General features: G+C 32.9%; 2 protein-coding genes across 2 annotated transcripts; both read left to right on the forward strand.

Moving 5' to 3' along the window:
- Nucleotides 1-265: 265 nt before the first annotated feature.
- On the forward strand, nt 266-1,707 carry ponzr3 (plac8 onzin related protein 3). The gene is made up of 3 exons (XM_056462794.1): nt 266-374; nt 474-628; nt 1,337-1,707. Exons 1-3 carry the CDS (start codon nt 272-274, stop codon nt 1,457-1,459), a joined length of 381 nt encoding a protein of 126 aa, XP_056318769.1. The 5' UTR covers nt 266-271; the 3' UTR covers nt 1,460-1,707.
- Nucleotides 1,708-5,787: 4,080 nt separating this feature from the next.
- On the forward strand, nt 5,788-8,683 carry ponzr4 (plac8 onzin related protein 4). The gene is made up of 3 exons (XM_056462795.1): nt 5,788-5,890; nt 7,291-7,445; nt 8,283-8,683. Exons 1-3 carry the CDS (start codon nt 5,788-5,790, stop codon nt 8,403-8,405), a joined length of 381 nt encoding a protein of 126 aa, XP_056318770.1. The 3' UTR covers nt 8,406-8,683.
- The last annotated feature ends 4,420 nt before the right edge of the window (nt 8,684-13,103 follow it).

A 13,103-nucleotide genomic window follows, 5' to 3' on the forward strand; every position in this document is an offset into this window, starting at 1 on the left:
AGAGACGCAGCGTTGATGCTAATCTCCTGTCTCTTTACGTGTATACGTGTGTTTGGCCACTGTCGACTCTATAAATCACAGTCAGACTCTCAAAAGCACTCAGTCTCGTCTTCAACCTCGTCCTCGACGTCTGTCTTTTTCATCTCCCTCCTCACTCACGGTAAGAACTGCACTCAATGGGTTTCATAACAAGAGCTAATACCTTTTCATTACATGCATTATTTCTCTTTATAACCATTATTTGATTTGTGTTAACAGAGCTCAAGTCATCATGGCTACTAAGATGGTCATTCAGCAGCCTAAGCCACTAGTTTTGGCTCCTGGTTCAGATCAGTGGTCCACCAGCATATGTGAATGCGACAACCTCCATGATTGTGAGTACTTTTCATGCCTTCATGTGACATTAGTGAAGCTCAATAATGTGTATGTAATTGTGTTATGTGTGTGTGGTGACTGATTTACTTGTGCGACAGGTTGTTTTGCGGTCTGGTGTTCTCCGTGTTTCGCCTGCATCACAGCCCAAGATCATGGAGAATGTCTCTGTCTGCCTCTGTTGGACAGTTTCGGCCTCTTCCCACCAATCACTATGGCCATGAGAGTGTCTGTCCGACGCACCTACGGGATTGAGGTAAACACTTTGGATTCGACTTCAAAAAATGCTTCAGTTCATTTTTGTTTTCAGTCAAAATGTCTTGACATCATTAAAACAAACAAATTAAATGATAAATGTTAGCAAAAAGACTTGTTTTTACACAATTAAACATGCAGTAAGTGTTAATTAGAAGTAGTACATTTTAATAATGTTTCATTTAAATGAATTGTTTAATGTTTTGCTCTTCAGGCAAGAGTGTAATAACATTTTTGCTTCATAAAAGTGTTTTTTTTCAGTGAAACTAATAGATTATTAATCTAATTAATCCAATAAACTTGACAAAATAGTGTTTTTATATAATATATCTGCAATTTATTAACTCTTTCAATTTATAGATGCAAATATTAAAGAAGTATTGAAATATTATAACAAATTTTCATATATTTTATATAGATATACTTGTATAACAACATACAAGAAAAAACTATATTGATGCAGTTTAACTCAATTAATTTATAGATACAAATATAAAAAGTTTTATTTACAATATGAATTTCATGCAAGAAAACATGCAAGATGCATAAATAACATGCAAGAAAAAATGTTGATTTTAAAATGAATTAGTTGTGAGATTGAATATTATAAGCTAGTATTATGCTTGAGATATATACTTGAATTGAATTACTAATATGCTTGATGTATCATTCTGATGATGTTCCATCTCTCTCTGTGTCTCCATAACAGGACTCGATCTGCAATGACTGCGTGCTGTCCTTCTGCTGCGGTCCATGCTCTTACTGTCAGATCAGACGCGAACTGAAGTCTCGCAATCACCCGGTCAGCCTCTTCTGCAACAAAGCCAAATAAAGCACTTGACCAGCATCAATCATCATCATCATCTTTAACCCCAACTAATGAAATCAAATAAACTTTGTAAGCATATTGGGAAAGTGTAAAGCTCACTGTTTGGAATTCAGTACTGACCCGAGGAGTAGTGTGTGGACTTCATCTGTCGCCAGATAAGGAATGAAGACTGAAAATGCTTGGCTAAAAAAATATGCAATATTTATACTTTAGTAATAATAATATGAATGTGTTATTAGGCTTTGAGCTCAATGGTACTCTGTTTATATCAACTGTGATATAATTACTTGTTTGTAAAGTCCTTGTTCATTGTTGTTTCGATGCTTTTAGTTTAGAATATTTTTTAATATATTTTGTCATTGCACATGTGTTGAAATAAAAAGAATTGTGATAAACTGTACACATTTTGTATGTTTCATTGTTTCCAATAATTCAGGATAAGTCATAAACCTGTGTGTGTATACATTCATTACAAACAAATTGGGGAAAGATATTCATTTTTAATTATACACTGTAAAACGTTCTTGCTGCCTTACATTTTTTAGTTGAATAAAATGAACTTTTCTAGACATCTCAACTTACATCAATCAAACTGACTAAAAATATTAGGTTAAACTTCTTTGTATAACTTAAATGTTGTTGAAACCGGATTAACTTAATAAAACAAGTTAAAGCAACATAAAATATCTGTATAGTCTTGAAATTTCATCTTCAAAAGTATCATTACTGTATTATTCCACTAAAATGGTTCCATTAGTTTATGCTAGATAATAAATTATGTATGAACCTTGATGCAAAGCTTTACTAATAATTGTTCGCATCTACTAATGCAGTTTTAAAATCCAAAATTGTGCTTGGCACATTGTGCGTTAAAAAACTAACAATGAACAACTTTATTTTCATTAACATTAACAAAGATGAAAAAAGATTGTTTGTTCATGTTAACAAATTAACTAAAATACGTGTAAAATAATTAATATTTTAATAATAAGTGTAATTGTTTTATGTTAATAATACGTTTTATTATTTGATTCCAAATGATGAAAAAAAATATTTCAAAGTTTATTTTGGTGGGAAACTTCTCTTTTGTAATGCTTTTCTTCTGTTAACCATAGATTTGAAATGCAACCTTGGTAAGGTGTTTTCACGTGTTGCGGTTTAAAATGCACATTATAAGTGATTCAAACTCACAGGACTTGCACTTGAGTTTGTGTGGATGATTTTTGCTTCAAGATACATTTGATTCATTTTAAACAGTCATCTCAGTCTTGTGCCTCAAATCACACACTGATATTTACAATTTGATAGTCACAATAAACCTATAGTGCATTCCAAGGAATTGCTGGAATTAATAATTGCTAGAATGAATAAAATCCTACATAGAAAACTAGTATTTATAATTATATTTACGAACATCATTTTTGGCACTCATATGTGGTACATTTTTGCAGGTCACTTTATGTATCTTCCTTATTTATTTAAAAAAAATCTTAAAATGGATTATGTCTGTCAAAGTCTCTTCAAACGGTAGAAACATCTTAAAGTATCAACATTTAAGTTTTGTGTCATTTTTGGTTTCTATAATCTCTGTTTTAATTAACCTAGTGTAAAAAGTTTTTAAAAAGTCAGTTTTAATTGCTATAAATTGTGAAACAACAGTACATTTTTTGTCTTAAATGACATTCATGTATGTTCATGTTTTAAACACATGGCAACCTTCTCTTTACTTTACCAGATTTACTTCAGTTCAAAATATAATATAAAATTCAGTACAGTATTTTGTGTTATTTAGTCATTTTCATCAGAAAGGAGAGCACATGATTTTATTTATTTATTTATTTTTGTATTCTGTTATTTTAACAGAAACCCGTACATTAATATTTATTATAGTATTCTGTGTTATTCAGTTATTTTGGCAGAAACCTGAACATGTTATTCAGTTAAGCAGTACACGTGAGCATCTTTTTTATTAGTCATTTGCAGATGGCTAGCAGATGATTTTTATGCACGTGTACAGTATTGTTTTCTGCACGACAGTAAATGCTACTTTACATACCAAAAGACTGAGAAATGTAAACAGAGACACAATGTACTGGCATTTAATAATATCTGGTCTATCGTAATCATCATCAGTACTGCTGGAACAATCAAATGTTTTCACACAGTTTTCATACAATGTTCTTGCTTATTATGAAACATACTCTTAACTAAGGTTTAATCAATAATTATGTTGTCATTGCAATACTGCAACAAATAAAACCCTGTGTCTTTATCAAGACTGTGACATTAATCTCACCGCATGAACGTTTTAACCAAATAGTTGACACGAGTTTTTATTTTTGTATTTAAAACTTTCATTTCAGTTACTTTTTTTTTAATAATATTTTTTCTTCTGGAGAAAGTCTTATTTGTTTTATCTTCGGCTAGAATGAAAGGAGTTTTTAATTTTTTAGTAAACATTTTAAGGTCAAAATTATTAGCCCCTTTAAGCTTAATTTTTTTCGATAGTCTACAGAACAAACCATCGTTATACAATGATTTGCTTAATTACCCTAACTTGCCCAGTTATCCTAATTAACCTAGTTAAGCCTTTAAATGTCACGTTAAGCTGTATAAAGGTGTCTTGAAAAATATCTAGTAAAATATTATTTACTGTCATCATGACAAAGATAAAAGAATTCAGTTAATAGAAATTAGTTATTAAAACTTAAGAAATATGTTAAAGTTCTCTCCGGTTAACATATTATATATATATATATATATATATATATATATATATATATATATATATATATATATATATATATATATATATATATATATATATATATATATATATATATATTAGTAGCGCGGGTTACGTAAAATTATTGCTTTGTCTAAGTAACGAGTAAAGTAACGCAAAAGTAAAGTAAAGTAATAATATTTGATAACATTATCCAACATAAAATTTGAAGTGTTTGTCTTAAAAGGTATAAATGAGGGTTGTACAGTGTCTTGTTAATTGCAGAGCTCCTCTATTTAAATAAAAAAAGACGAAGAAGAAAATAAAAAACCCTGCTAGTTTTGAAACAGATCAAGCCTCAGCAAGGTCAGAAAAAGTAACGCAAATGTAACTCAAAAGTAACGTAAGGCATTAGTCATTATAAAAGGTAACTAAGTAACTCAATACTGTAATGCATTACTTTCTAAAGTTTGTTTCAGTTTTTACTAATACATCCCTAAAGCTGCAATTGTAAACATTGAGTTACTGAGCAAGCATTTTACTAATGTTATAAATAAATGAATGCTCTAAATATATAAATATATTGTTCGCCATTAGAAAACCTGCTTACACTTTACTATAAAGTTGTATTATTTAATGTCACTTAATGCTTTTACTAACATGAACAAACAATGAACAATGCATTTATTATAGTACTTGTTCATGTTAGTTAATGGAAATAAAGTTGTTCACTGTTTGTTCATGTTAACTCACGGTGCATAACTAATGTTTACAATCATGAATTTCAATTTTAGTAATGCGCTAGTAAATGCTGAACCATAATTATTAAATGCTGTGCAAGTATTGTTCATAATTAGTTCATGTTTGTAAATACAAACCTTATTGTAAAGTGTGACCGAAAACTTTGCTAATGAATTAACAAATATAAAGAAAATAAAATCCTATTTCAATGATCTTTTCTGATATTTAATAAATATATATTTTTTGGTTTTAGTTGACTAATAACAGTTTTAGGTATTTTCTTGTCATTTCAGAATACTCTAGGCACTTAAAAACAACAGCTTTACCGCTTGCACGAAAGGAACCTGAAGTCCTGTACATTTGGTATTTCTGGTCAATTTCCAGAATCTATTGATCTTGCATACCTGTCATTTTTGTCATTACTGCCATGCTCCAGTCTGATGAGAACACAACGGTAAAACTGTCTTTGATAAGCATCCTTCACAATGTGCGTACGTGTAAATGTGTGCGAGTGTCAACCTACGTCTAGACATTCCCCAATTTCTCCCGCCCCTTCTACATAAAGTGACAGCATCTCCTCCGAGGTGTCAGACGCTTGAACTTGCCCCTTTGTTACAGGTAAGACCAAAATCTGCTGCAGAACTTTTCTGGGGTTTTAAGAGTTGCTATTTTGCTTTTCGGAGGCTGCTTTGTAAGAAAAGTATTTAAAAAATGTATCATCTATTTGTATTTTATTCATTATTATTTTTATATAATACTTTTTCGCTGACTTTCAAAGTGATGTTTGTAATAATTGTTAAAACTTTAGAATTTTACTTATGTTTTGCTTTTGGGATTTCAGAGTTGAATCAGACAAACGTTCATCATGGCATCCAAGATGGTGATTCAGCAGCCCAAGCCTCTGGTAGTGGCTGCAGCATCAGATCAGTGGAGCACCAGCATCTGTGAATGCGACAGTGTCAATGAATGTAAGTGCGTCTGTTTTTTTAGTTTTATTTAATTCACCCAGAATGAAATTTCTGTCACTCAGCCTCGGGTTGTTCCAAACCTGTATGACCTTTTCTGTTCTGTTGAACATCAATGTCAATGTGATTGAAGAGAGCATTTCTAGAGCACTTCTTTGTTTGAACATGAAAAATTATATTTAAATATTGTTTATAATTAAATGTATTCAGTGTATATACATACAATGGAAGTCAACTGGGACTGTAGTTTTTTAACATATCGATTGCATTTGGATAGTATAACCACAATTTTACTGCAAATACAGTGGTTGAGCTGTGGTTAGAGTATCAAAACCATGGTTAATTTGTGTAGTTTAACTACAAAACTTTTCCTTTTTTTTGTTAGTTTCTACAGCAGTACTATAGTTAACTTAAAGGTGCCATAGAATGAAAATCTGGATATACCTAGGCATAGATGAATAATAAGTGTTCAGTGCATGGAAATGGCATACCATAACACCATCCTATAGTTCTCACGTAAAATCGTGCAAAATAAAAAACAGGCAGACAAAACATGACTGTTATGTTGCACAGGGGATAATTAATATTCACGTCCCAGGCACCATTTGATTGGCCAAAGTTTCCTAGCGAGATTACAACAAAGATTAATTTTTGCCCATGTTTTTAAGTTAAGTTTATCTAAGCTTGCGTTATATCCTTACTATGTATATGGGACTCTTATTTTGCATATAAGACCAGCAGGACATAAACTTGGTGAAAAACAGAATAAATATGGTAAAAGACTATACATTTATTCGGTAGCCCCCAAAAAGACATGTTTCATTGGATCTTTTGTGTGAATCTTTATATTGTGAAATTTACCAAGTATTTCTAATGTGGCAGCACATTTACATTTGCAATGAGACACATTACACTGCTACATGTCAGTGTTTTAATGCACGTGTATGTGTTTTCATCTTACTAAGCTCTTAAATTATGACTATTTTGCATGTGTGTATTTAAAAGTAGGCCTAAATCACACTGTATATGTGTGTTTGTGAGAGCAGGCACTGACACAAGTTGTAGAGCATCAGAGGAGAGCTCATTAATATTCTCAACCTTTCCAAATACGGTCAAACCTAAGCATTTTATTCTAGAGGTAATTCCTCTAGAAATGAGCATAGAAAACTCTTTCTGGGGAATTTAACTTGCCTAAGACTGATAACCACTATGTAGATATCAGAGAACAGTGCACTCTATGGCACCTTGAAGCGCAGAAGATAGAAGCTGTAAGCTGATAAATAAAATGGTAGGTAAAATGTTACGGTTATAACAGGCACTCTCAAGGCTGACTGTCTAGCTGTTTAGAAAGTATACACGAATACAAGAACAGTAGAATCAATATGTTGTGTTTGTTTCTGCAGGTTGTTTCTCCGTGTGGTGTTTCCCTTGCTTCGCGTGCATTACAGCCAGAGACCACGGAGAGTGTCTGTGCCTCCCTCTGCTGGACAGTTGCGGTTGTATTCCTCCAATCACGCTCTCCATGAGGGTTTCCACACGACGACGATATGGCATCAAAGTAAGAACGACAGAAAACACTTGGTTTATGAAAATAAAAAGGGACATAGCTTGACGATACTGTTAAAAATGATCTTGTAATCTCTTACGAAAACGTGTTTGAAAAAAAAAAACTGGCCTGACTGTGTAATTTACAGTTAAAGTTTCAGTCACTGCCTTACTGTAAGTTTATTAAACCTAACTTTAGTCATTTTGACCAAAACTAAGGTAAGATTTATTTACCTTAAAACATAGTGAAGTTTTGTATACCGTGAAAGAATAAAGCTGAAGTATGATTAAAAGTTTAGTTCACCCAAAGTTACCTCATAATTTACTGTCCCTCATGTGGCTTTAAGCCTTAATGAGTTTCTTTCTTCTGTTGAAAACAAAAGGAGGTATTTTGAAAAATGCTTGTTGATGGTATCTATTGACGTCCATAGTAGGAACAAAATGATGTATTATTAAAAAATAATATTGAAGTCATTGTTTACCATCAACGAGCATTCTTCATAATATCTTCTTTTGTGTTCAACAGAACCGGAACTCAAATAGTTTTTGAATAAGTGACGAATGACTCAATTATGAGAGATTTCATTTTTAACTGTGCCTTTAACTTCAAGGTAACAAAAATATGTTTTATATAATTTACAGTATATGCTTAAGAGCAAAAAGTTATCATTTTACATGAACACAGTCTGTTTTTGACTCTTGAATTGAAATTCCCCAATAGGAAAACTTGAGGAAAGTAGTTTTATGTGGTTTAACATGATAGCTGCATCACTCTATTATCAAATTCATCACATTACAAAAGTGGTCAAGGACCTTTATTGTGTCTCATAACTTGTCCTCCCGCACATAGGATTCAATCTGCAATGACTGTGTGTACACTTGCTGCTGTGGGCCATGCTCGTGGTGCCAGATTCGACGAGAGATGAAGGCAAGACTCCATCCTGTCACTCTGTTCAACAACAGGCCAAACTAAAGATCACCATCACCCTCCTCATCTTCATCATTATCACTTTCACCGCAAATTCTCTCAGTGCTGCTTGTCCTTATCAGGTCACAGTCCTGTCAGTCCAAAAAAAACAAAGACTTGCTCATTCTGCGGGTGTAATCACTGTTTTTGATCTTCCTCCTACACACACTGACCTGAGATCAGCCTCTCTGGCGTGGCCGTGGAATGTGTTTTACATATTGTTGATGTGCGGCTTTAGTTCAGGATGTGAAGAATTCTGAACAATGGATTTATCCTGTGAAATGTGCAGATTTTTTTTATGTTGTAATATGTTTAACATATCAACTCTTTAATTGTATTATTATTATTATAGATTGTTGTTGATTTTATTTTTAAAGACACAGTGTATACTTTTTTAATCTGAGATGTATCTTTATGACAAATCTCTTAATTATTATTCTCACTGTAAACTAACTGTATAAATCTAGCTGTTATATTGAGCCATTGATATGTGCCATTTGAGGTTTGATATTAGAAAATGTTTTTAATGTGTGTGTGTTTATGTGTGTGTGTGTTTGTGCAGATTTGATTTACAAATTGATTTGTAAATAATTGAATGTAGCAAATATAAATGTTGAGGATCTCAATAAAGCCGATTATAATGGAGCTTGTGTTTTGTGTTTTAACCCAGAAAAATCTATGCACCCTTAAGCTTTTTAAGAAAACAAAACAAATATATAGCTTAGCGATGCTGAATAGATGCTCAACTGAAATATGTTAATATAATTTCAGCATTATTATTTTTATCCATTCAGATATTTTACAGCTTAAGGTAAATGGAAATCAAATTAATATTCATTATAATAAATGTTATTATAGAGTGGCAGCACGGTGGCTCGATTGTTAGAACTGTCGCCTCACAGCAAAATGGTAGCTGGTTCGAGTCCCAGCTGGGCCAGTTGCCATTTCTGTGTGGAGTTTGTGTGTTCTCTCCGTGTTTCCTCTGGGTGCTCTGGTTTCCCCCACATATTCAAGACGTGCTGTAATTGAATTCAATAAACTAAATTGGCCATAGTGTATGAGTGTGTGTGAATGAGTGTGCATGGGTGTTTCCCAGTACTGGGTTGCAGCTGGATAGACATCCGCTGCGTAAAACATATGCTTGAATAGTTGGCGGTTCATTCCACTTTTGCGAACTCTGAAATAGAGTCTAAGTCAAGGGCAAATGAATGAATGAATTATTACAGAGATTTTAGTCACCAAATGTTAAATTCTATATCACACTTTTGAGGTCATATATTCACTTTAGTAATTATTTCTAAAAGAAAATGGAAATGCATTGAATGTTAAAACAATATATTTGTTGATGGTGCATTTGTTAGACTTATTTTGACCCTTTTAAGGCCGACATTGAGGCCCTTTTTGCAGAACCACAGATTAAGGGCCCTATCATACACCCAGCGCAATAAGGCACAAGACGTGTTTGGCACGAATTGTTGCTATTTTCAGACCAAAGCAACCCTAATTTTCTCGCTTTGCGCCACGTTCTTAAAATAGTAAATCCATTTGCACCACTTTGTGCACTCATGGGTGTGCTGGACTATAAAGAAGTGTTAAGGCGCATTGTTGGCGCATTGCTATTTTGAGGAACTAAAATAGACTTTTGTGCCATGCGCTTTAGACTTTGCACCTAGATCGTTAAAATAGAGCCCTTAGAGTCAACTTTACACTACAACATCCTCAAAAACTGGCCTATAGTCTAAAAATGACTGAGGTCTGTGGATATCAATCTCCAGAATTACAGAAAAGCTTCATATAACCTAATACCTGGGAACCTATTTGTAAACATTTATGGTGTGTACCTTCTTTTATTCATTGAAAAAAATAAAATTCCTAATGCTAATGTAAATGCCATAGCAGAGGACATGTATAAGAAGAAGCAGATGAGTTTTTCTGAATGCTGTCTAAACTAATGAATGTTCTTAGTTTTGTCCTTTGTTAGTCAGAAAGACATATATTAATGAAACGCATAACTTTTTTTTAATAGGCTCCTTTTGCAACTCCCCAAGAGGTAAATAGTAGTGTTTTACCATTTTTAGCTTAGCTTAGCATAAATCATTGAATCGGATTAGACCATTAGCATCTCGCTTACAAAAAGACCAAAGTTTATGTGCTGTGTATTTTATTTGTGTTTGCTGGAGCTATGCTACAACAGTAAAGTTCCTTGATTATTATGCCGAAATGAGAGAATAGTTCCTAGCCATATAAACCTAGAAAATAGGGTCTTTTTTTATTCCATCAGACTAAGTACACAATGTAACTACAAAATATATTTAATTAGCAAATTTATTGAAACTCTTTGGTCATTTTTAAGTAAGAGGCTAATGGTCTAATCCAATTTAATGATCTATATGCTAAATTAATCAAAAACACATGACACAGAGATCAGCTCAACAGATTAAAAATGTAAAAATCAACTGTATTACTCTAGAGAAGTCGTTAAATGAGCCTATAAGCAAGAAAAATGTGGAGTGTTCCTTTAAGCTATTTTTCAAGAGGCGTAGTACCATCTAAAAATGCAAAAGCAGCATCTACAAATGTATTTAAAATCGTAAATGTTACTACTGTAAATATACTCTGTCACTCAGCAGTAGCTATTGAATATATATCCACATTACATTTCAGCAGCCTTAGTTTGCCCTTGTGATTGCACCAGTGAAGCACCAGAATCTGTGGATGTCCGTATGTTTGAGTTGACTTCATGCATTTCATTAGTTAATATATCTGTATTTTTCTTGTTGTTTCTGCAGGCTGCTTTGCCGTGTGATGCCCCCTCTGGTTTACTTATTCCACAGCTCTGCCCTGATTGGCTGTTAAATCATCACGTCTTCAGGATCTTTGGCATCCAGGCTTCTGTGAGACATATATAATGTATGGCATACAGGTAACCTATGTCTTGCAGCCTAACAAAAAAAGTACATTGCAGAAGTCTGTGGGTGTTTGGATCTTACCATTACCAATGTCATTTAGTAGTGTAGTGTAGCATAACATTCTTTATATAGCCTGTATGTGTTAAACACAGTAAACAAAAGCCCAAAGATGATGTTTGGTGAACTCTGACCAGCAAATTTATGACCAATAAATTGTCAACATGACCCTTACAAAAAATAAATGTATGACCAATAGATGGTCAACTTGACCTTTATAAAAATTAACTGTGATGCTTCTAAAGACTAAACCAAAAAGCATGGTTGTTATACTTATACCATGCTAATTGGTAACTACATATCAACCACAGTATTGCAATGCTAATCATAATTCACCATGGTATTTAGTGAGGTGTAACTAAAAACGTTTAAACTGCTGAAACCTAAATTTGCGTAGTTGCAGTAAAGTGTAGTAGACTGCATATTTTTACATTGTGTTAAATTGTGCTTTGAAAAATGATGCCACGGGTCATTATATATATTGTTATGACAGATCATGTTATTGTCATATAACGACAATAGACATTTCAGTGCATGGTCGAGTGTTGTGGGACTGTTTACACAAATTTAAATTTCGCAAACAAGTACACTTAAGTTAGTTTATCTGTAAATATTTCTAGCTATTTCACACTGTAAAAAAATATATATAACAAAAAGTCATAACAACAGATGTGTTTATTTATGTTAATGTTAATTTAACTTATTTTAATAAATAAGATTGAGATGAAATCTCAAGAATTGGGTTGTTTCAGCTCATTTTAAATAAGTGGTTTGAACGGGCAAAAAAATATATATACTTTTGAGTGTATCTGTCATTAGCCAGAAATAAGCCGGGGGGGAGTTAATCGAGATCTACCTGAGCTCAAACTCCCCTTTCGCCCTGCAAACGGGAGGAAGCCCAGGGCCCGAGGATCTCATTAACTCAGAGCTCTCTCCCGGGACGGCATGCCAAACAAGCTCATCAGCTAAGTGTGAACTCTTGAAAATGTGTGAAAAAAGATGAAGTTGACAATCGAATTGTGTTGTGACAACATGAAGGAATTACATGGAAACCCAGCGTTCTTTACAGTGAACAACAGAATATCAAATGTCTTCACAATTGATTCTGCTATATTCTCTGTGAAGTTGCTTTGATAGTTTGTATTGTACAGTGTGCTAGATATAGGTGAGGAAGTTGACATCTGACTGCATGTAAGTGACATCCTGCAACATGTGGTCTTTGTGCCAAATAGCGATGGAATTAAAAAGATGATTAGCATCAAATAACCTGATCATACACTCAAAAAAGATTTTTGATGCTTTATTAAAACTACTTTATTAAACTGCTTATTAAAAATGACATCAACACAATTCTTAATTTGGGGGGGGGGGGGACTTAATTGTTTTATATTCAATCCATTTATATTCAAAGTTAACTTAATCTATTTGTGTTGGGACAACAAGAGGAAAATGTTCTGAACCCAGCATTTTTATAGTGTACAGTTGAAGTCAGAATTATTAGCCCCCTTTAAAAAAAAATTTTTACATTTTTTTAATAATATTTCACAAATGATGTTTAACAGAGCAAGTAAATTTTCACAGTATGCCTGATAATATTATTTCTTCTGGAGAAAGTCTTATTTGTTGTATTTCGGCTAGAATAAAAGCAGTTTTTAATTAAAAAAAAAATTAAGGTCAAAATTATTAGCCTCTTTAAGCTATATATAGTCTATAGTCGATAGTCCCAAGAACAAACCAT

The sequence above is a fragment of the Danio aesculapii genome, chromosome 7 (assembly GCF_903798145.1).
Source record: "Danio aesculapii chromosome 7, fDanAes4.1, whole genome shotgun sequence".
Classification (NCBI taxonomy): domain Eukaryota; kingdom Metazoa; phylum Chordata; class Actinopteri; order Cypriniformes; family Danionidae; genus Danio; species Danio aesculapii.

Bases quoted from the DNA above. Each gene is read 5' to 3' on its own strand.
- ponzr3 (XM_056462794.1), top strand. From the start codon at position 272: ATGGCTACTAAGATGGTCATTCAGCAGCCTAAGCCACTAGTTTTGGCT. The intron at 375-473 runs GTGAGTACTTTT...CTTGTGCGACAG, and splicing joins ATGCGACAACCTCCATGATT to GTTGTTTTGCGGTCTGGTGT. The intron at 629-1,336 runs GTAAACACTTTG...TCTCCATAACAG, and splicing joins GACGCACCTACGGGATTGAG to GACTCGATCTGCAATGACTG.
- ponzr4 (XM_056462795.1), top strand. From the start codon at position 5,788: ATGGCATCCAAGATGGTGATTCAGCAGCCCAAGCCTCTGGTAGTGGCT. The intron at 5,891-7,290 runs GTAAGTGCGTCT...TTGTTTCTGCAG, and splicing joins ATGCGACAGTGTCAATGAAT to GTTGTTTCTCCGTGTGGTGT. The intron at 7,446-8,282 runs GTAAGAACGACA...TCCCGCACATAG, and splicing joins GACGACGATATGGCATCAAA to GATTCAATCTGCAATGACTG.